This window comes from Doryrhamphus excisus, linkage group LG15, assembly GCF_037039965.1.
Source record: "Doryrhamphus excisus strain RoL-2023G ecotype Guam linkage group LG15, RoL_Dexc_Guam_v1.1, whole genome shotgun sequence".
Lineage (NCBI taxonomy): Eukaryota > Metazoa > Chordata > Actinopteri > Syngnathiformes > Syngnathidae > Doryrhamphus > Doryrhamphus excisus.
Genome location: NC_136371.1, coordinates 2,675,896 through 2,697,093, shown reverse-complemented (window position 1 = coordinate 2,697,093; position 21,198 = coordinate 2,675,896). Strand labels below are relative to the sequence as shown.

The 21,198-nt window shown below is 40.7% G+C and overlaps 1 protein-coding gene and 1 long non-coding RNA gene across 4 annotated transcripts; one reads left to right on the top strand and one right to left on the bottom strand.

The window, feature by feature from the left end:
- Positions 1-462: 462 nt before the first annotated feature.
- On the top strand, positions 463-2,072 carry LOC144901769 (uncharacterized). Its single transcript, XR_013629853.1, has 2 exons — positions 463-679; positions 1,458-2,072. It is a non-coding gene; the product is annotated as an uncharacterized LOC144901769 (long non-coding RNA).
- On the bottom strand, positions 1,771-21,198 carry LOC131104322 (uncharacterized). Of its 3 annotated transcripts, XM_058051370.2 has the most exons (26): positions 21,130-21,198; positions 19,595-19,703; positions 19,252-19,385; positions 18,974-19,119; positions 18,131-18,302; positions 16,590-18,046; positions 16,386-16,506; positions 14,396-14,449; positions 13,919-13,971; positions 12,709-12,768; positions 12,491-12,640; positions 12,269-12,376; positions 9,371-9,500; positions 9,166-9,276; positions 8,449-8,493; positions 8,253-8,332; positions 8,068-8,180; positions 7,724-7,907; positions 6,529-6,613; positions 6,205-6,350; positions 5,161-5,251; positions 4,942-5,090; positions 4,780-4,865; positions 4,623-4,692; positions 4,406-4,521; positions 1,771-3,253 (listed from the first exon to the last, which is right to left on the bottom strand). In XM_058051370.2, the coding sequence occupies exons 2-26, from the start codon at positions 19,600-19,602 to the stop codon at positions 3,103-3,105; spliced, it is 4,020 nt and encodes a 1,339-aa protein (XP_057907353.2). In that variant the 5' UTR covers positions 19,603-19,703; positions 21,130-21,198; the 3' UTR covers positions 1,771-3,102. The 3 variants fall into 3 exon arrangements, with proteins under 3 accessions (XP_057907353.2, XP_078652807.1, XP_078652808.1); XM_078796681.1 differs by having other exon boundaries at positions 8,068-8,332; XM_078796682.1 differs by lacking the exon at positions 18,974-19,119 and having other exon boundaries at positions 8,068-8,332.

Below are 21,198 nucleotides of genomic sequence, written 5' to 3'. Positions count from 1 at the left end.
TACTTACGTCATTTAACACGTGACTGTGTTTGTGATCATTCATTCATTCATTCATTCATTCATTCATGAACGTGAAATATCCGCCAAACTGTTGCTCCGGCCAGAAGCAGCGCCCTCTCGCCGGGAAAGGTGCATTAATTTCGGACACACTGTGCATCCACAAGGCGCCTTCACGACCGGCTTCTGATCTCCACCGCAACCAAACAATTCGCTCTTTATTCATTTATCATCAACTCCTATACTCACTATATTAGAAAAAGGCGTTCGTTCATAGTTAGGAAGCACTTTGAGCGTCTATAGGAATTAACAACTCAATACAAAGGGTCGAAAAATTAGCATAAAATGTCCATTTTAACTCCGGAATCCTTGGTTAGAATGTCGCGAGAGAAGCCTGCACCATGCTAGGTAGCAGTACTACCTCCGGCTGCCAGGGGGCACTACCCTGCTGAGGCTGCTCTTTTAGGAAGTTCATTGACGTAATTTCCGGTTGTGCTGCCTTTTTGAATATGGCGACAGTTTAGGACATATACAAACATTTCGATATGGATTCTGTTTTTACAAGATTTAATTCGTATAACTTCGAGGCGGATCAAAGGTTTTTGAATGGCCTGCAGACATTACACGACGGCTCGAGGGAAGGAAGTCAACTGCTGGAAGCAAAACTCTTCTTTTTTAATAGGTAAGAGTATGGCGTCAGTGATATGTCTAAAGTCGAGAGGCTCAATAAATACATCTACGAGCAAACATAACAATGTTTGGATTTATGCAGTTGAAATGGAACGCCATATTCTGTTCGCATGCTGAACAAGTTTAATCTCCGTAGGGTTTTATACTGCAAGCACACTGGATTGTTTGACGTAAAGGATGACAACTAATGTCAATTGACAATTGGAAGTGAAGTGAACACGGAAGTGAGTACGGAAGTGAAAAACATGGCGAGAAACAGCAGCCATGTTACTAGAGTAAATGGTGTCAAGTCATGTTCTTGTAAATGAGAGCCAATTGTTTTTGTAAAATGTAAATGTTTACTGATTTGAATTATTTTGTGTGTATGTAATAAAATACAATAAGGGCATTATTCTGTTGACATTTATTCAGTCAATAATGGTTTTCTATTAGCTGGAGATCTAGTCTTAGTCATACTAAATTAATATAACTAATAGGGTTTATTCATTGTAACACTTTGCACGATATTTGTGATGCAGGGACTTGCAAGCTAGTGAGATATCCAGCTCGCTAGATAGTTATTTCCTTACCACTTCCACACAGAATGGGAGGATAACTTGTATTGACTTTATCAAGTCAGACATGCCATAGCTGACATAGCAATAGAAGTTAAGTTCTACACCACAGCAAAATCCAAACAAAATAATAATTACCATATTGGCCAATAAAAGTCAGTATAAAGTTGTCCATATAACTTTCTATTGTCATTAATTCCTCCTCTGCTCTCACAGGTTTGTGGAGTCCATAGACCCAGTCAGCTACAAGCAGTGGTCTAGCTCTGGTTTCAGTCATGTGACTCAAACAGGCTGCAGCGTTGAGCCTTCAGCTTGTGATGATGCTGAAAGTCAAAGAGCTGGGACGTCTGAGGAGTCACAGGAAAAGCAGCTTTCCTTCGCTGAGGTGATGCAACTGATTCAGGAAGGAAAAGACGTTCCTGGGCTGACAAAACCGGACATACAGGCAAGCAACCAGACTGAAACTCCATCACAAATGGAAAGAATACTTAAGCCCTGGGAGGTAGCGTCAATGTCCGAATGATTTCATTCACTGTGGGGTTTTATTTACTCATTTTTTAATTAAAACCAATCATTCTCATGTAAAATGTGAACAGGCACAATCAGATTATCTGTTATACATCTGAATTTAAAGAGGTTCGAAATGTTAAAAGCAAAAAAAGGTTCAAATAAAGGCAGAACAATCGCAACAATTAGTTTTTTTCCTTTAACTAGCAGTATTATTAATGATTATTATGATTTGTGGTTTTGCTCCATTTAATCATGTTGCTGATAGTCCTTAGTTTAAAATTTAGAAATTACAGCGTACCATGTCTTTGAACTTATTCAGAGTTTTAAAAAATTGTTTTAAGACGTCTAAAAATGTGTGTAACATCAAACAATTGAATTCTTGGTTAATATGAGAGTCATATACAAACTCGCTCCTTCCATGAACATTAACACTGGTTGAGTTCCTTATCATTTGTGTCCTGTACTGGTGTCCAAGTATGCATGTCACCTTAAAAACACACACATTACTTAAAAGCTAAAACATCCCTTTTACAATTAAAAAAAAGTGTGCCGATAGTTAGCACAGGGGACAACACAAACACAATTAAAACCTTATCGGAGATTTCATCACACTTGAATCTACATTGGATACTTTGGCTAGACACATTCTGGGACAAGGAATGTACCACATGATTCAATCTTAAGGCAACAACGTTTTTGTCAACCTCCTGTCACATTAGAATGATTCGGTAAGTGACACGGAGACACGGAGCGTATGTTTCTAGGGACACCCGAACTGTAAACAGTAGTTAAAAAAATAGCAGTATAAAAAATCACAAAGATCTAGACTCAGAAAATCATAACTGAGTTGTACAAAATCCAGCACCGCAATCTTGCATTTTCAAGTCAACCATGGTGGCTAACGACAGCTAATTTCTGTTGAAAAAAAAAATTATATTTATAAAATAAATATAACCTAGAAAAAAAGAGTAACCACGCTTTTTAAAAAAAATGGAAAATGAGGTAGAGATGTGGGACCTGTGTCAAGAAGCAAGTAGCATCTCAGTTTGAGTTTTTTTGGGCACAATTCAATTAGAAAACTGCTGACACTGAATGACAGTTTGGAAATATTTATGAGGCAGCTATAATCACTTAGTGTCACTGTACTCTATTTAGAAAGTCCTAAGCCCAAAGATACCAGTATGCTTGCTGATACAGGCCACTATTCACTATATTGGTAGATCACAGCACCATTGAAGAAAAGACATTTCCTTCTCAAGAGTTTCTGAAAGCAGTATAAAAATCGTTTGATCCTTATTTAAAAAAACTATCCAGTAGTTCAGGGTAGGATGTGGCTGCAGTTTTACCGACTTCACTGCTGCTGTTCACATTCAAAATAATCCTTAAGTGGTGCGAAGAGGTGACGGATGACGGGGACGCTCCAAGAACGACCAAGCACCTTCTGACGCTGCATGCGGCCCATGTTGTTCACATCCGTGTAGTGTTTGGGGAAGCCAAAGACCCTAAGAGACGGCATAGGTGCAAATCAGTGGCTGTGTTGGAAACCGTATACTACTACATACTTCCATGCCCATACTATCCACACTCCATACTGCATACCCAATCCGTCAGACAGTATGAAAAGCGTTTACACTACAGCGTACTGCATGATAACCCACAATGCATTGCGCTCCTACCCTACATCACTTTATTGAGATTTTTTAAATCAGGCGAGAAAGAGGCTGTTTAGATCCTGAGTGTGCCATTTATTTGTCCAAATACCAACCGTTTACAATTTCGTCGGACAAATTCGGCAAAATTTAAGCTAGACGAAGTGAGCAACGCACTTTCGGTTATTTACACAAAATAAAACACCCCCTTACTTTTCTCATACAAAAAAAACATAGTGATAAAGCACTGCTTTTACTTTGAAAACAAGAAGCGAACCAACTCGCAATATATCCTGCTTGACATCGCCGTTTGGTTCATCCTGCTGCTCAGTGTTCAGCCAACGGTAATTTTTTTCTCGCTGTGACGTCACGACCCAATTATCCTGGGTAATTTGAGTGTGAGTAGTAAGTTGATGATACATACGATGAGCCAATACAAGGATGAAGACTCTTGAACCAGTCATGATGTGCTATATATATCACTATATTGACGGTTACTATGGTACCCATTACATATCACCTCGTACTTCGGTGCGGGACAAAAAAATTAAAAAATGTAAAAAAAAAAAACATATTAGGAAAGCAAGAAGTGAACAAATGTAACTGTTACTGATTGTAAAAGTACCAGATGGAGGGGTAGGATTTAATAAGCTTTGCTTCTTCCTACTCCTTTTGGACTTGTGGAACTGTGAACTGATTATGTGATGCATTCAATTGTAATCTGATGCATGTTCAAATGAAATAAAACCATTACCATTACATACTCAACATTTCTGGCGAATGCAGTATGCATCCGGGAACTTTTCGCATACTGAAAAATCACATACTCACACTGCATACTCAAAGAGTTAGTATGAGTAGTAGGTAAGTATGCGGTTTTGAACACAGTCAGTGAGACTACAGCGCGTCTGTGGCATTGGGTCATGAAATCGGTTCATTCTTTTTGAATAACTCTGTATATGACCATATGAATATGAAAAAAATATATATAAAAAAAAAGCTTACTGTTCCATTTCGGTACACCACAAGTAGTCCTCCTTGCCATTCATGGTGACAGGAAGCCCTACCTTCCCCTGCCTGATGGAGTTTGACTTTGTTGTTATGGTTCGGACTTTATCCAACTGCAAGAACACACCAAAATGCAATGTTTACATAATTAGTCCCTTCCATTTTTCCCTTTGTTGCAAATGGGACAAGTGTGGTTTTAAAGGCTGATCTTTACCTTTGCCACACGTCCAACTTCCAAACAATCTTGAAGAGATGCTTTGTGATCCAGAGAGACAGCGAGGGGTCTGAAAAGAAAAGTAAAGTGTTAGCCTGTGGATTATTAAAAAATATGTTGTGCAAAATATGCAGGTATGGAACATGATATAATGTACCTGTTCATGCCAGGAAGGTTCCCCCAGAAGTAGCGTGCTCTGTGAGCAGGGCTGACTTTCACAGCATCGATAAGAATTGGGTTGCACTGAACAACAGAGAGTATAAAAATTATGAAAAAACACTTCAACTTTACTGCATGTTAAGTAATATCAAGTGACTACCTCGAGGAATCGACAGATGTCCGTCTTGTCTCTGGCTGACATGAACACTACATTCTCAAATAACCAGAAGAACGGACGGTTGTCGTCGTCCTTTGGCTTCAACATTGTCAAAATGCGGTAGAATTCAAAGAATAGCCTTCCAGTGCCCTCTGCAGGATCAAGATGAAACTAGCATTAGCTTATTTCCTTCTTCCAATACAATGAAAAAGATTAGCATACCAAATAATCCTTTTCGAAGGGGATTGACCATGGAGAGGTCATTGCATGGACTTCCTCCAATCAGCAGGTCAAATGGGCCCCATTCAGTCAGCTGCAACATAAAAGTTATGTTTATCCATTTTTGTTAAAGGGAGTCTTTGTGCTAATTTTTGGCCCTTTTGTATTGAGATGTGGACTCCTATAGAGCAACGAACAATAGAAAGCTTTCTAGATTTTTCAGAATCTGCACCTATTCTAGATGTATTTCCTTGGATATACAAAACAGTCTGTTTTAATTTATTCCACCCACGGCCCGCCTCCGCTACGTATTACTTCCGGACCACTGCCGAAACCCCACGTTCCAATTTTGTTGATGATAAATGAATGAAACCGTTGCAGAGCTACTTGAAAATAGTGGTAACTGCTGGTACGGTGGAACGTGAGGGCGTTGGAGGAGCACTCATTATCGGGCACACTTTGTCAAAGGCACCGCTAGTGCCATGGAGCTCAGAAGCCGGATGTGAGGGCACTGTGTTTACTAAGTGCAGACAATCTTGGCACAACAACGGTAATGGAAATGTGGTAATTGCATGTTTTTTTACGGGACTACTCGTGTTTAAAAACACTCGGGTAGACCCACTGATTCTGGTGGGAAAAAAAACACTCCAGACATCAGTGAGCTTATAATTTGCATGCATCCAGGTAAGACCCTCCCTGTGTGCACACTCTATAATGCTACACAGACAACAGCTTACATATAATAAACAGTAAATATGGTGCTAACACAGTGAAATCTTTCACAAAATAGTGCTGCAGAGCAGGGAGGAGGCATACCCAGGCACACCCATATAAGGAAGTCAGTCAACAGCATTTACAGCCATTCTAAACTTCTTTCAGGGCTCACTTCCAAATGCTCAAACTTCATTATCTGAAACTTACATGGGAATACGACATTCCAACTACATTTATAGGTCAGAAAAGTGGAAAAAGAATAATAGATCCCCCTTTTAAAAGAAACCTGCTAAATGTCTTCAGCAATTAGAGTGGTGTGAATTGTGCACTTACATGTTTCCTTGTGATGGTGCGTACATCATTTACATATTCAATCTTTCCCTCATGCTTGATCATGCCCACCGCAATGGAATCATCACATATTTCTGAGGCAATATAGCGTTCAATCTTGAAGCCCAGGTCTTTGAGCACCAGGTAGCCTGTTATGATGCAGATGTACAGGAAGTAGAAGTAGAGACATGGTGTGAACGGGTGTTGGATACATTACATTACCTATGAACGCATTTAAGGTAGGAAGACACTATAAATACAGCCTTTTAATTTATCATTCAATTTCAAGCACTAGCAGACTTTATGTCCTGTTTGACATCAACTGACCTGTTGCAATTCCATCAAAGAGTGAGAGAACCTTCAATGGCCTGCGTTTATCAGCCGGGATGGAAGGGTAAACTCTGTGAGGCTCCTGTGAAGAAACACGTTTGGGTAAAATGTTTTGAATGAGGATGCAGTGGTTAGCACGCAGGCCACACAGCTAGGAAACCCGAATTCGATTCCACCCTCAGCCATCTCTGTGTGGAGTTTTTGCATGTTCTCCCCGTGCATGCGTGGCTTTTCTCCGGGTACTCCGGTTTCCTTAAATGGGCGACTCCAAATTGTCCATAGGTATGAATGTGAGTGTGAATGGTTGTTTGTATATATGTGCCCTGTGATTGGCTGGGCACCACTCTAGTGTGTACGCTGCCTTTTGACCAAAGACAGCTGGGATAGGCTCCAGCACCCCCTGTGACCCTCGTGAGGATAAGCGATAGAAAAAAAAAATGAAAAAAAAATCCAAAAATTATATAATATAATAATTTAATAACTACTATATATAATATAATAACTATATAACATTATATAACTATAATGATGAAAATTGTAATAATATTAATGATGATTAGAATAATGGTGATAATGATAAAGATTATAACAATAATGATAATAATGATGATGATAATAACAATAATAATATTACAATGATAATAATAACAGGGGAAAACAAGCCTGTGGCATGAACATGATTATATCTTGCAAAAAGGGGTAGGCATTTATAAGCTTTTGCTTCAGCCTACTCCTTTTGGGCTTGTGATCAGATAGTTGAATACAAATGTAAATAATGGAAAGTTATATTTTGATTGATGTAAGAAATGCACTGTAATGTTTCATATATTTGCCCAATTAAAATTAAAAAACAAAAAACTATAGCCCATCTTATTGCTTTGCAACTTTTGTGTCAAGCAAAACAGAAGGCGTTCAAGTTGTTTTGAATGAGGCAAGGCACATTTGGAACCATTGCTGTCTTCAGTAGTAACGCTACAGTCGCTGTTGCAGAATGAGATATTCGAAGTGACCACTGCTGAGGAGTAGTAATTAAAAATAACAATGTCTACAGTCCTGACAACAAAATAATCCTCATGGGGAATTTTAAACAAGCAGTCTCATGCAAATCGGCTCGGGATGGAGATACATTCACCTTTCATCGGGATTGCAAAACTGCACGTGTATGTGTGCTACAGTACGAAACGGTACTCACAAACTCCATGGCACTGTTGTTGACAAAGAGGTCCTGAACCTTTACACTCCAGTCTGGCCTTAGTTTAAGGTGTCCCTCACACTGTGCCGGCTGGCACATGTAACAGCTCCAGGGGTCGACATCTTTCAGTTTGTCAAAGGTTCCTGGTGCGACCAGGATATCCACACAGTCCTTACAGAAACATCTGCCATGGACACCAGAGAAAACAAATGTAGACTTTTAGTTTTTTTACTTTTTTAGACACCTGTGAGAAGCTAATATAACAGCTTCAAATAGTTTAATAGTAGCTACTTTTACTTTGTTGCAGGAATTTATGTTATGGTGCATTAACAATGCCAGTTTACCTGCAGCAGCTGGTGTTGCCACAGAGAATGACCTCCAATCCTGCACAGCACACAGTGCAGTATGACTGGTAGCCGTCTTCATCGTAGCGATACAGCGTCTCGGTGAAGTTCTCCTGTAAGCGGACACTTTTGTTTTTGGAGCATTTGGGGCTGGTGGTTTGGACAGAGGCTACAAACAGACTTACCTTGCATCTGGTACAAAGGCCGCCTTCAAACAACGGGTGCTGCACTTCAATGTCAGGGGAGCCACAAGACAAACAAAGATCTGAAACGCCAAGCATTTACTTTTTAGAATTCATCATAAAATCAAATCAATTCAAAATTAGACGTAACTTAAATATAACACAAATACAGATATGAGTATTCACAGGCAGGACTCACCTTCAATTTTGATGCCTTTTTCCTTAAGCCGCTCACGTATAAATTCTGTGAATGTCAAAAGAAATCATTGAAAAGTGGGAAAAATGTTTTGTTGTGGAAAATGACTTATTGTAATAATTTACCCATCAACTTTGTGCTGTTTTCTCTTTTAGAACTAAAACTCTAGTAATGACTGAATGTAGTTTTCTACTTGTTATGATGGTGGACTTCCAGTTACTCATGTATATATATCTGACCTATAAATGCTGTTACAATGTTGTATTATCGTATTAAATGACGACAAAGCATCAGATAATGAGGTTTGCGCATTTGGAAGTGAGCCCTGAAAGAGGTTTTGGATGGCTCTGGACGCTTGGTTTTACAGTGTTTTTTTTCCTAACGCCAATTTCTACGGATGTAAATGCGATCCGGACTTCCTTATACGGGCTGCAGATTGCCTGTATTCGGTAAACGCAGATCTGGAAGTCCTGGGAGTGACCAATCACCTGTGTTTGCCGTGGCAATTTGAATGGAAATTTAAAAAAATGGAAATTAAAAATTTTTTAAACATTTTTTTAAACCTGTCAGTACAGTACAATGATTTGCAGTGGGACCCCAAATGACCATATACAGTACTGCCATACAAGCTGTACACTGACTCCTCTAAAGTATATCTGTTTCAATACAATATCATTGTATATACTGCCATGTGATGACATACTGTACATGGGAACCTACCTCTGCTGCAGAAGTAGTTGGAGGTGCTCGATCTATTCTTTACAGCATATTTCCTTTTGACTGGCGGCTGGCAGTCAGACAGAGTGGAGTCGGAATCTATTTGTGGATCGACTTAAGAAGAAAAATCACAATCAAAATGGTTTTTAGGAAGCATGTTTTGAGATAGCAATTCAACAAATGGAGGGACTTGTGAATTTGCGCTTACCAGCTGGTGTGAATCCCTCTGGTCCTGAAGGTAGAAATCCCTCAAAGGCCCAGTCCAGCATCAGCTTCAGTTCTTTTTCTTTATCTCCCTTTGCGTCTTCAAATGACTTCTCACAGCGTTCACCTGCGAGCTGCAGATGACATATTTGTGATCGACTTGACACTGGTTTTTGCAGATTATTCGACTCCAGAATCTGATCTGGTATCACAAAGGACAATATTAAAAGAATTACTGTGCTGCTTCTGACTGTTGACATTTGACATGCTTGGTAGTATTTTATTTAGAGGGATCCGAGGGGGTCTTGATCCATAGTACACAAAACTGTATTCATATATTGCATTTATCATGTAACTATCCAGCTACAATACTGTTTTTACTGCCTGTTAATAGTTGATAAATATGACATAATTTAATGTGCAAGGTCACCTCTTCCCTGTTTGTCCCGCTTTGGCCAAACTCTGTCCTCTCCTCAAGCACTACATACGTCGACCTTGGCTGTCTGGATCCGGTGCCCTGTTGCGCGCTTGATGCTCTCAAAGACACACTCACAGCATGCTCTTTGGGATGCTGTACTCTCAGATGGTTGAACAAGTTTGTAGTATTTCCTCTAGATGTTTTAACAGTCATCCTGCACACTTTGCAGATCACGGTGGACTGCTCGTAATCTGATGGGTCGAAACCAAACCATTTCCAAATGACAGAGTATGATGCTCTTTTGGGGACTAATTTATTGTGGGGCATGCTTCTGTTGTGTTGAAATTATGATATTAATTTATTAGAATGTCCAATTTATTTTGTATGCAGCCAATCGGGAATTTGATTAGTTCACGTACAGTCGGAAATTGCAGTTTCAGGGGAGACAAAATGCCAAATTTAGACGAATTGTTAATGCTGCGTTCACACGGACAATTCAATAGGGAGACTGCTCATGGTGAGGGGTGTTAATATGTTCGACTCCCCAACCTAATACAATTACTCCCGTAATGGACTGAAATGCATTGCGTTCACCGTCTCGATAGTTCGCCTACTACGATAGTTAACGAGGAACTACCGGTTAAATTAGCCTCGTTTAAATAATACATCTAATCTAGTATCGGGTTGCCTACTTGACTTGAGTTCGGACGCTGAACAGTTCAACTTTCGTTGAAAAATCCAGCGCTCGATGGCTTTGTCTCCCTCCTTTGTCGTCCGCGTGAGCGTAGTGGAAATGCCACGGCGATCCGCTCCCCGAAGTACTTGAACGCAACCATAAAGTATCCAAATGTTTTTGATCGCGCTTCTCATTGGGGCCCACGATTTTTTTTTTTGGGATAATATATTTAGTTTTCCTCACTGGAGGTGTTTCTCAGTCCGCACTCAGGCGGAAGTAAGGGAAAGTGCCCCCAAGACACGTACAGGCTGCTTGCCGGAAGAGTGGGGGGTTGGAGGGGAGCTTAAAGCGAGGGGGGGGGGGGGGGGGGGGCATGAGTCTTTAGACAAAAGGCTGGGTCTACCTTATCTTGCTTTGGCATCACCTCACTCAACATACCTGGCCATAAAGTCAACTTCTTTGCACTCTTTTAATTTTGATTAGTTAGACATGAAAATTAACTTCTTAAATTAAGTTTCTTGAAAATAATTAGTACTTTACTTTTACTGTCCCATTCCAATGGCGATTCTGCACAAAACAGAAATAAGTACCCCAGCAGATGGCTTGTTTTTCTTCCTAATATGTGATTGTATTGATAGTTTAATCACATATTCATCTCAAAGAAAGAAGTGAGTTTTTGTATATTTGTTATATCTTCAAAAGCTATGACTTTAGATCCAGAAGAAAACTGCCATTACGGAAAATGAGATTTTTGTGAATAGCTACTGAACTAATATTGATATCATTATGAATCATTTTGCTAATGGTATGTTTTCATGGTCAAGGAATCAAAATATGTTGATAAAATCAATGTAGGACTAATATTTATGGTGTACATATACTATATAGGGGGAACTATGGTGCTACGATGCTTTTTCTCCATCATCAGGAATGTTCGAAGGGGGACGAGCGAGCTACTGTAGCACATGGTGGCACCCAGACGCAGCAGAGTGGATGTGTTCCAACTTTATGTCCCAATATGCCAACCTTAAGTGACTTAAGTGAGCCAATCCACTTCTTAATACCACCACTCTCATGTCCCGATTATAGAAATCATCAATAATATTAAAATACGCAATATAACAATGTGTGGCATTAGATAATTGGGGGGTGAATACTATTATTGCTAAAAAAAAAAAACACTACAATTATTCAATTATTATCTAATAACATTACAAAAACATAAAAACTCACAAGAACTGCTTTGGAAGACGGCGAACAAACCATTTCCCAGGTTGACTTAATATATATATATATATGAACTGAATGATGAACAACTCCATGTCTGCTTCCTTTCTTAACGTGGAACAGGCTCAATTAAGTGCTGCATGAGGCGTTTAAGGACACTATTAACTTTTAGTTTTAGGGAATGGGCTTTCAGACCCCAGCCAATCAGAGGACAAAAACATGCCGATGTCACTGTGCGCCAGCTAGCTGGCCTTGTGCGGTGTATCTGAAGTCTGGAAGAAAAAAAAACCAGCCCTACTGCTAATAGTGTGTATGTGCCATGGGCCAGCACTGATGATACTGAAGGCCCTGGACAGATAACACAGATATAACACAGTAACACATCTAACACAAAAAATGTAACATAAGCAGTGGAGCTACCAAACACCCCACGGAATGAATACACTTTCATGGGACAAATACTAACATTTAAATTGCCAATGTCAGCCATCTTGGCAAGCCAAGGTCTTGCTCACACTGACTGCAGAGAACTGCATTATATGCGGTATATTGCTTAATATATAATTTTTATAATGTTATACCTCTAATATCTGGAAGATGGCCTCCTTGTAGGTGGGTAGGCTGGCGAGTGAATTTTTGCAGAGACATGTAGTGAAGACGCGAAAAGACAGCAAAATCTCCGTGGGGGTCTGTAACAGAATGTGGATTTGCACAAAGTAGAAATAATTTCGACAGATTGTTTTTCCTGCAGTACATTCATGTGTAAAGTAAAAAAACAAACAAACAAGTGGTGTGCTTCAAACCTCTGAGAACATTCCATCTCCAAACCATTGTACCCTTCGTAAACCCTGAGGTGCAGACTTGGTCTTCCAAGGTACCACCATTCCAGGCCACCAAGAAAGGCCCTTGACTTTCCCCCATACAAGCTCTCCTGTCAAAAATCCTTTCCCGTCCTGATGAAAAGAAGTAAATATTTCTTATGCGACGATGTTGTCAGCGATAGACTGTATTGTTACATTACCTGGTAATCTGCTTTTTGCCGCCCCCTGGTCACCTTCTTAGCTGAGGAGACCTCATCTCTCTGAGAACCAGAACTCATTGTCAGTATGAGAACTAGGCAAACCCTGAATAAATCTGATATTGTATGAAATTCATTCATTCATTCATTTTCTACCGCTTTTCCTCACAAGGGTCGCGGGGGTGCTGGAGCCTATCCCAGCTGTCTTCGGGCGAGAGGCGGGGTACACCCTGAACTGGTGGCCAGCCAATCACAGGGCACATATAGACAAACAACCATTCACACTCACATTCATACCTATGGACAATTTGGAGTCGCTAATTAACCTAGCATGTTTTTGGAATGTGGGAAGAAACCGGAGTACCCGGAGAAAACCCACGCATGCACGGGGAGAACATGCAAACTCCACACAGAGATGGCCGAGGGTGGAATTGAACCCTGGTCTCCTAGCTCTGCGTGCTAACCACTCGTCCGCCGTGCCGCCCCTGGTATTGTATGAAATTAAAACAGAAAAATATGTTTACTGGTGAAGTTCACATAGACGTAATCAAACTACAGACAATGCATGATTAATCATTGGGCCTAACTTTGGGAAGTAATTAATTAATATTAATATATGTGTAATATAAAAATTGAACCCATATACAATATTATCACATAAAATACAAAAGCTCTATCAAAACAGGCATTTTAAAATGCATGACTACAAAATATACTTTGGAGTAGGGCTACACGGCGGACGAGTGGTTAGCGCGCAGGCCTCACAGCTGGGAGACCAGGGTTCAATTCCACCCTCGGCCATCTCTGTGTGGAGTTTGCATGTTCTCCCCGTGCATGCGTGGGTTTGGAGTCCGGTTTCCTCCCACATTCCAAAAACATGCTAGGTTAATTGCCGACTCCAAATTGTCCATAGGTATGAATGTGAGTGTGAATGGTTGTTTGTCTATATGTGCCCTGTGATTGGCTGGCCACCAGTCCAGGGTGTACCCCGCCTCTCACCCCAAAGACTGCTCGGATAGCGGTAGAAAATGAATGAATGAATATACTTTAGAGTAGTCAGTGTATAGCTTGTATAGTAGTATAGATTTACTCAACAAACAGCCATTATTGTCTCGATAACTAACAACACAAGTGAGTACCAGAATAGTCATATAGCATAGTCAGAATAGTCAAGTAATGTATGGATATATGTCAACAGGTGGATAAAATATACCTTTTTGCGTGTGAAGTTCTTCTCTCCAAGATCATCATATATGTTGGTTAGATCTTCGGAAGGAGACAACATATTTTAGCACAATGTCATGGACACGCACATGCACACTGCTGGTTGTCATCATTCATTCATATAAACCTAAAGCAGTCTGGAGGTCAGACAGAGAACCGCTGGAAGGTTTATGTTGTCACAAGCTCAGTTAGCATTTTGTAGTAGCATAGTAGCGATACTGTTGTTAAGATACACAAGAATTAAACTTAAATTTATCCATCCGTTTTCTGTATCGCTTATGCTCACAAGAGTCGCAGGCACGCTGGAGCCTATCCCAGATGACTTGGGCCAAGAGGCGGGGTACACCCTGGACTGGTGGCCAGCCAATCACAGGGCACATATAGACAAACAACCATTCACACTCACATTCATACCTATGGACAATTTGGAGTCACCAATTAAATTAAAATAAAATTTTAATCTTACCTTTTAGTTTTGTAAGGCGGACTTGGCACGGCTTCAACAATCTCTTATAGAGATCTGAAAACAAAATAAGAATACAGACGAATTGAAACATGGCAAGAATTAAAAATGCAAAAATAATAAATGGGAGTCAGACAAATATTTTTGAGTATTGCAAACAACAATTAAACTGATATGTTTTCCACACGGCACAGTGAAGGAGGTGCCATTGTGATGTAGCTTGCTTTTTCCTTCAATGAAACAATGGAGCTTCAGGTTTGTGCAGGGGTGTCAAATGGCAGCTGGTTAAGTGAAGACATTGCAGGGGACATCTCTCATGACTCAAGACTCTCTTGTTTGTGTTGAGTTTTTCATCATCATGTGTGTTCCCCTGATCGAAATCCAAGTGAGAACATTTGGGATCGGATGGTATGTGAAGTTTACAAAAATGGCCGACAGTTTCATCTAGTGGAATAAAACACTGGAAACACTGGCATCAAGCATAAACACACCAATTTTTTAGGTGATTTAATTTGATAAATAGTCAGCAAATCAATCTCCTCCATCCTACCCTGTCTTCTACATCTGTCTCTCTCACACCAACTACCCTCACGTCCTCCTTCACTACATCCATAAACCTCCTCTTTGGTCTTCCTCTGCTCCTCCTACCTAAACGCAGCATCATTGGGACATGTCCCAACCATCTCAGTTTGGCCTCTCTGACTTTATCTCCAAGGCCTCTAACATGTAATGTCCGTCTGATGTACTCGTTCCTGATCCTATCCATCCTGGTCACTCCCACTGAGAACCTCAGCATCCTCATCTCTGCTACCTCCATCTTCTGCTTCCTGTCTTTCCCTCAGTGGCACCGTCTCTAGACCAAAACAACATGGCTGGTCTCAGCAGTTTTATATATTTTTCCTTTCATTTTAGCTGAAACTCTTCTATCACGCCTGACACTTTTCTCCACCATCCATCCTGCCTGCACACGCTTCTTGCTTCCACACTAAAATGCATTTAAAGTGAAGCACGGTTATAGACATCAGGAGCCATCAATGCACCATGAGCCACACTCAAAGAAAATGTGGTCATTAAATGACATACAGTAAAGTCTCGTTATATCGATATTGTCGAGAGTCGGAAAAAATATCAATATAACCGGACTGTCGATATATCCGATCCTGCGCCGAACTGCATTAAAAGTGGGCAATAATGCACTCGACATTGTTCTATAGTATAGAACAATGTCCAGCAGCTTAAATCAATCTTTGCTTAAGGATTTCAATACCAAAAAAGAACACGGCGAACGGCTGCTTCCAGTCAACTTTATTTTTCACACTTCCACCACCAGAGCACAGCACACACACCGATTCCCGCACTTCCTGGTTCACAGGTCATGCTCAACCCGCCCCACATAGCTGGCCAAGCACATGCCTGCAACAGAAGAACCAACTGCGTTCGTGGTTTCTCTCGTGTGTATAGAATCTATACACACAAGAGAAACCACGAACGGCAGCATGTACATATGAAAAACAGTGATTATTGCAAGCGATAAAAAGATATCTGAATACAACACAATTAAATACATGTATTTGTACGCTTGTGTCTTCGTTGGAATAGGTGTGTATGCTATGTCAGTTGGTTCTTCTGTTGCAGGCATGTGTTTGACCAGCTATGTGGGGCGGGAGTGCGGGAATCGGTGTGTGTGCTGCGTGTGAAAAATAAAGTTGACTGGAAGCAGCCGTTCGCCGTGTTCTTTTTTGGTATTGAAATCCTTAAGCAAAGATTGATTTAAGCTGCTTTTGTATCGATATAAGCAGACCAAATTGGCTGGCGGGAGATGAAAAGGGCATCGTAGTAACCGGATTATCATAATAACCGGGTATCGTACTAACGGAACTAATTATATCATAAAAGACTAGAAATTTGCCAGGAAATGAAAATAGTATCGTAATAAGCAGTACTTCGATATAACCGATATCGATATAACGAGACTTTACTGTACTCATGTTACCTGATGGGACATTTTTGACTGGCACGTCCTCTTTGTCAGTGCTGTCGGACATGGCCACACAGTTGCTCTGTGTTAAGTCTTCATCCTCAGACGGCGGTTCCATATTTCCAATTTCCAGCGCCTTAAAGATAAATAAGTGTATGGAATTAAAATCACACAGAAACAAACAAACACAACAAATGAACATCACTTGTCTTTAAATACCTGTGTAAAGACACACCGAGCATCAAGGGGAGGACACGGGAAGCACAACAGAGTTAGTACAAGTTTTCTGAAAACCGATGTAGGTTTGGTTTGCTTCAGGACATCGGCCCAGTGACTGTCCGCCATTCCTGCCTCTGTTTCAGTCTGCTGATATTGAAGGAATTCGCTGAAAAGCTGCCTGGCCTGCTCGGGGGAGTGACACATTCCCAACTGCGTCCCCAGCACCTCCAGTGATTTTGCTGTTACCGTCACTTTGTTTTGGGGATCGAGCAGCTGAGCCATGCAGCTGAGCATCTCCTCGCTGACGGGCAGCTCCTGTAAAAGCGCTCCAGTGAGAGCCATGTAGAATGACAGCACCTCCTTTTGGAATTGCACAAGCTCCGACGAGTTTCCCAGTAAGTCTTCTACAGCTTCATCGCCCAAACTGAGTTTACTGCTTAACAGGTGAAACTTCTTATTGTGGATGATTTTTGTATCGTGTTCTTTCAAGATCCGAGCTACTCCTTCAGGTTTCAGGAAAGAGGCAGCGTATGTACGCAGGAGGTTGCTGGCTTCTTCTAGTATGAGCTTCAAGTCAGCGCTGCCGGTTCCCTTGTTTGCCTGAAGATGAGTTTGGAACTTGTGCAGAGGCTTTAAGGTGTGCTCCAGGAACATAAAGGTTGCTCTGACTTTAAGATCTTCTAGTTGAGACTTGATGAATTTAATTTTGCAATCTTTCATGTCACATGAGTTGAAGTACAAGATGACGTCTGTCCATATTTCCACCATTTTGGTGACAGTCTGATGAACATTACGGCAGCTGGTGTTCAGAACAGATGATGAACTGTCTGAGCCAAAAAGCGTTTTGAGTTTATTGTCCTTTTCAGGGCAGGAGATGTAGTGAGCATGGATTTCCAGAATGAGCTCTTGAACGGGACTGGAGAGCTTCTTCATGGCTGCATGGCAAGCAACGTCAGAAATGTTGTAAAGTCCTCCAAAGTCTACTATGTTTGGGTTGAGCTCCCTGAGTTGCAAGCTGAGGTGTTCTGTTGCAGGACCTTTACGGTTGAAATAAATAGCGACACAAGTGTCTACGGGCAAGGCAAATTTCTTCAAAGTCTCCACTACTGCTGAAGCGGTTTGCTTCCCGTCATTATCAGCTAGGGACTTTAGAGCAGCCAGGAATTTAACGCAGTGCCGAGAGGCTTCCACATCAAATAATCCAACAAGAACAACAGAGACGGTCTCATCCTTTTCAAGTGGTACCCCTTCATAGAAGTAAACACAGTATGGAGTTTGCTGGCAAAGTACTCTAATGTATTTCAGGTACTCAGGCCCCAATTTACAGTCTGCAACATGTCTTGACTTTTGGTGACCACAGAGTGTTTCAATAAATTTGAGAGCGAACTCATTGAACGGCGGCAGGTCGACTTTTTGTGGTCCACAGTCTTCAGTGGGTGGGTCCAGTTTATCGTTACCTGATTAACAGAAAATACAGTTTCAGTAAATAATACTGTGATTTGATCAGCACATATGTTAATGCTGTTGAATGAAATTGTTACATTTTTCAGATTGCTTTGATGGCAGGTATGGGGTGATATCACGGCTGTTCCGAGCGGTCACAGGGTCGTACTCTTCATCTTTTATATTTGATGTGTAGAAGGCTTTGAACCACTTCAGGAACTCGAAACTGGTTTTACAATCCCCAGTTATGAGTTCGGCGACTGGAATGATCTAAATGACAAGAAAGACAATTCAACCAATTCAAAAATCATGACTAGCACAAATAGATAACGCTAAAATGTAGTTCATGGAGTTAGACGGAAACCTTGGTTAGCGCCATTGATTAATTCCAGAAGGTCCGAGTCTAACCAAAATGGATGTTAACTGAATCAATTTAACTGAATCAGGAAAAACGTTATTTTTGACAGCCCTATTAATAACACAACAACATGTTGTACACTAAAATTGTGGTGGAGTGAAGGTTGCATGTTTTCCCCGTGCATGCGTGGGTTTTCTGTGGGAACTCAAAAACATGCTAGGTTAATTGGCGACTCCAAATTGTCCATAGGTATGAATGTGAGTGTGAATGGTTGTTTGTCTATATGTGCCCTGTGATTGGATGGCGACCAGTCCAGTTTGTACCCTGTCTTTCGCCAGCTGGGATAGGTTCCAGCACACTCGCAACCCTCTTGAGGATAAGCGGCACAGAAAATAAATGAAATGAATAAATGAATGACTTTTAATGTTAACCAAAAACATGCTAACTGAGGCGGACGCTAACCGAGGTTTCACTGTACATTGATCCACAAGTGAAATTAAGTTAAGTAAGTTAAAATGTACTTAAGTGTTGTGCTGTTCCTGGCTAAGGAACACAAAACAAGGCTCCATAAAGGGGGGGGGACCTTTGTGATGTGGTTGTTGGTGAAGGCATCTCGGAGAAGATTAAAATTGTGCTTGCAGTCATCTTCAGCTTGTGCATCAAACTTTACCCTGGTCATGTCAATTGAGCCTGGAATAATGCAAGACATCATTTGGCAGTGACACGCACCTGTAACACAGACAAAAAAAAAACACTTAAGATACATTAAGAACAAGCTCACGATGATATATTGAAAAAAGTGTAATAAACAATAATGAGAATAATCAACACTTGTATTATCTGCTCATGGTGATAAAGCACCTGAACCAATGTGCTGCACATCCTGAAAGTTGGTCTTTAGTAGGGTGTTGAGCCAAGTCAGTGAATTTAACGAGTCTGTCTCATCGGGAACATCATCTGGAACCACAATCACTCTTTTGGTCCTTCTCTTTTTGCTGATCATCAGAAAGGAAAAAAGACAGGAAAACATAATCAATAAGACCCCATCAAATTGATGTACGGTATTCACATGAGTTGTAACTATGCATTAAGGCTGGTGGGGGGGGGAAATGACAGAACCATAGTGAGCAATTCCAGATATTCCCTGAAAAAAAAAATTGTAGCAATATTATTGTATTATAATATTGATACACAGTTTACGTACATCCCCATGGCTGTCTTCCAGAGGAAGGTGGGGGTGGTGAGTGAGACTGGGTGGGTTGTAATTCCAAATCCTCTAATGTCTGTCTGTGGACGATGATGCCTGTGGGCTCCTGGCCAAACACAAAAACAAAATAGCTTTGACTGAGCAAGACTGGTTACAATGTTAGTTTCTTGACATATATGCACTGTATCTGTCTCTTGCTTTTGACATGGGGGAAATGCATGAGCTTATAAGCACAATAAAAACATGTATGAGTAAAGAATGTAAATTAATAAATATTGTGCTGAAATTACTGCGCTTTGAGTTAACATCTACTGTATTAATTGCAAAGATTAGGGTTACAGGGAGGATATTCTGCTTTACAAATTATTTACTGTATTTGAAAACAGTAAATAATTTCTAAGACAGAATTAAATTGTACATATTACTGTTATATCTTGTTGTATTCATAGATCACACTGTTTATAATTTATATAATCTGCAATAGCCATACTTAATTGCAGTACTGTACATATTACTGTTATTATATATTGGCACATCCATACTGTACATACTGTTTATAATCTGTATAATCTGCAATAGCCATATTATAGTCATTTATATCCCTGGACATATCCTCACTGTATGGTTTGTAGATCTGTCCATTTTTCTACATTTACTTACTACTAAGGTACTTATAAAATTGCACTTCTGGTTGGATGCTAACTGCATTTTGTTGCCCTGTACCAGTGACATAAGCAATAACAATAAAGTTTAATCTAATCTAAAATATAAAGTTAATCTAGGTGTAACGTACAATTATTTATAACAGTTTACTTCGATTGGATGCATATTCTCTAAGGAGGGTAAACATGAAACCACGTGACACAACCAGGAAGTGAGAAGACGGTGTCTGAATGCATGACCGTCACCCGGCTGGAGGAGGAGGAGGAGGAGGAGCCTCCAAACGTCTGACCTTCGTAGACCGGGTAGGCTACTGTCCAAGTCGGACGCAGACCCCAGATTCAGACAGTTTGTTTCTCTCGCGAGACATGGCGCACTAATGAAGTCTCGCGAGGTATTTTTGCCGCGAGTGGCTGGCGGCAAACTTTCACTTCCTCGGACGAGAGCAACCAGTATATTGGTTTCAAGATTCTTCCGCCTAACTTAGAACAGTGTTCGGGATTGAACACACATAGAGTGATCGATATTTTTGTATAGCAAGTCAAACTACTTGCTATATACAATACAACTTATTCTAAGAGAAGACGATCCGTGTGCATAAACATTTAATAACACGAACCGGCATGAACACAGTACAGAAGACGGTGCAATGTTGTGTTTCGGTGTTCAAAAGTCCCCTCTCTTCGATTATTATCAAATGCAAACGTCGCCTTGTGTTTGAATGCGCCTTTCTTTGTGTTGGGGGGGCTGGGGGTGCACATACAGCTTTCAGCCAGACCAGGACAATACAACTGTGGCTACCGTAAATACGCCGGTCGTGGTTGCACGAAAACCAACGCCGGATTGATGGCGCATTGTGGAGTGTTACTTACCTCCGCTCCCTCTACTCCTTCAGGTAGTTTTCCTCTGTTTCCAGACACTCGCCTTGTCCCGGAGCCGAC

What these genes read in the sequence shown, in the direction of transcription:
- LOC131104322 (XM_078796681.1), bottom strand. An exon ending in CTTTGATGGAATTGCAACAG is followed by an intron (nt 6,351 to 6,528) that starts GTCAGTTGATGT and finishes GCATCATAACAG; the next exon opens with GCTACCTGGTGCTCAAAGAC. An exon ending in AAGTTGGACGTGTGGCAAAG is followed by an intron (nt 4,522 to 4,622) that starts GTAAAGATCAGC and finishes GTGTTCTTGCAG; the next exon opens with TTGGATAAAGTCCGAACCAT.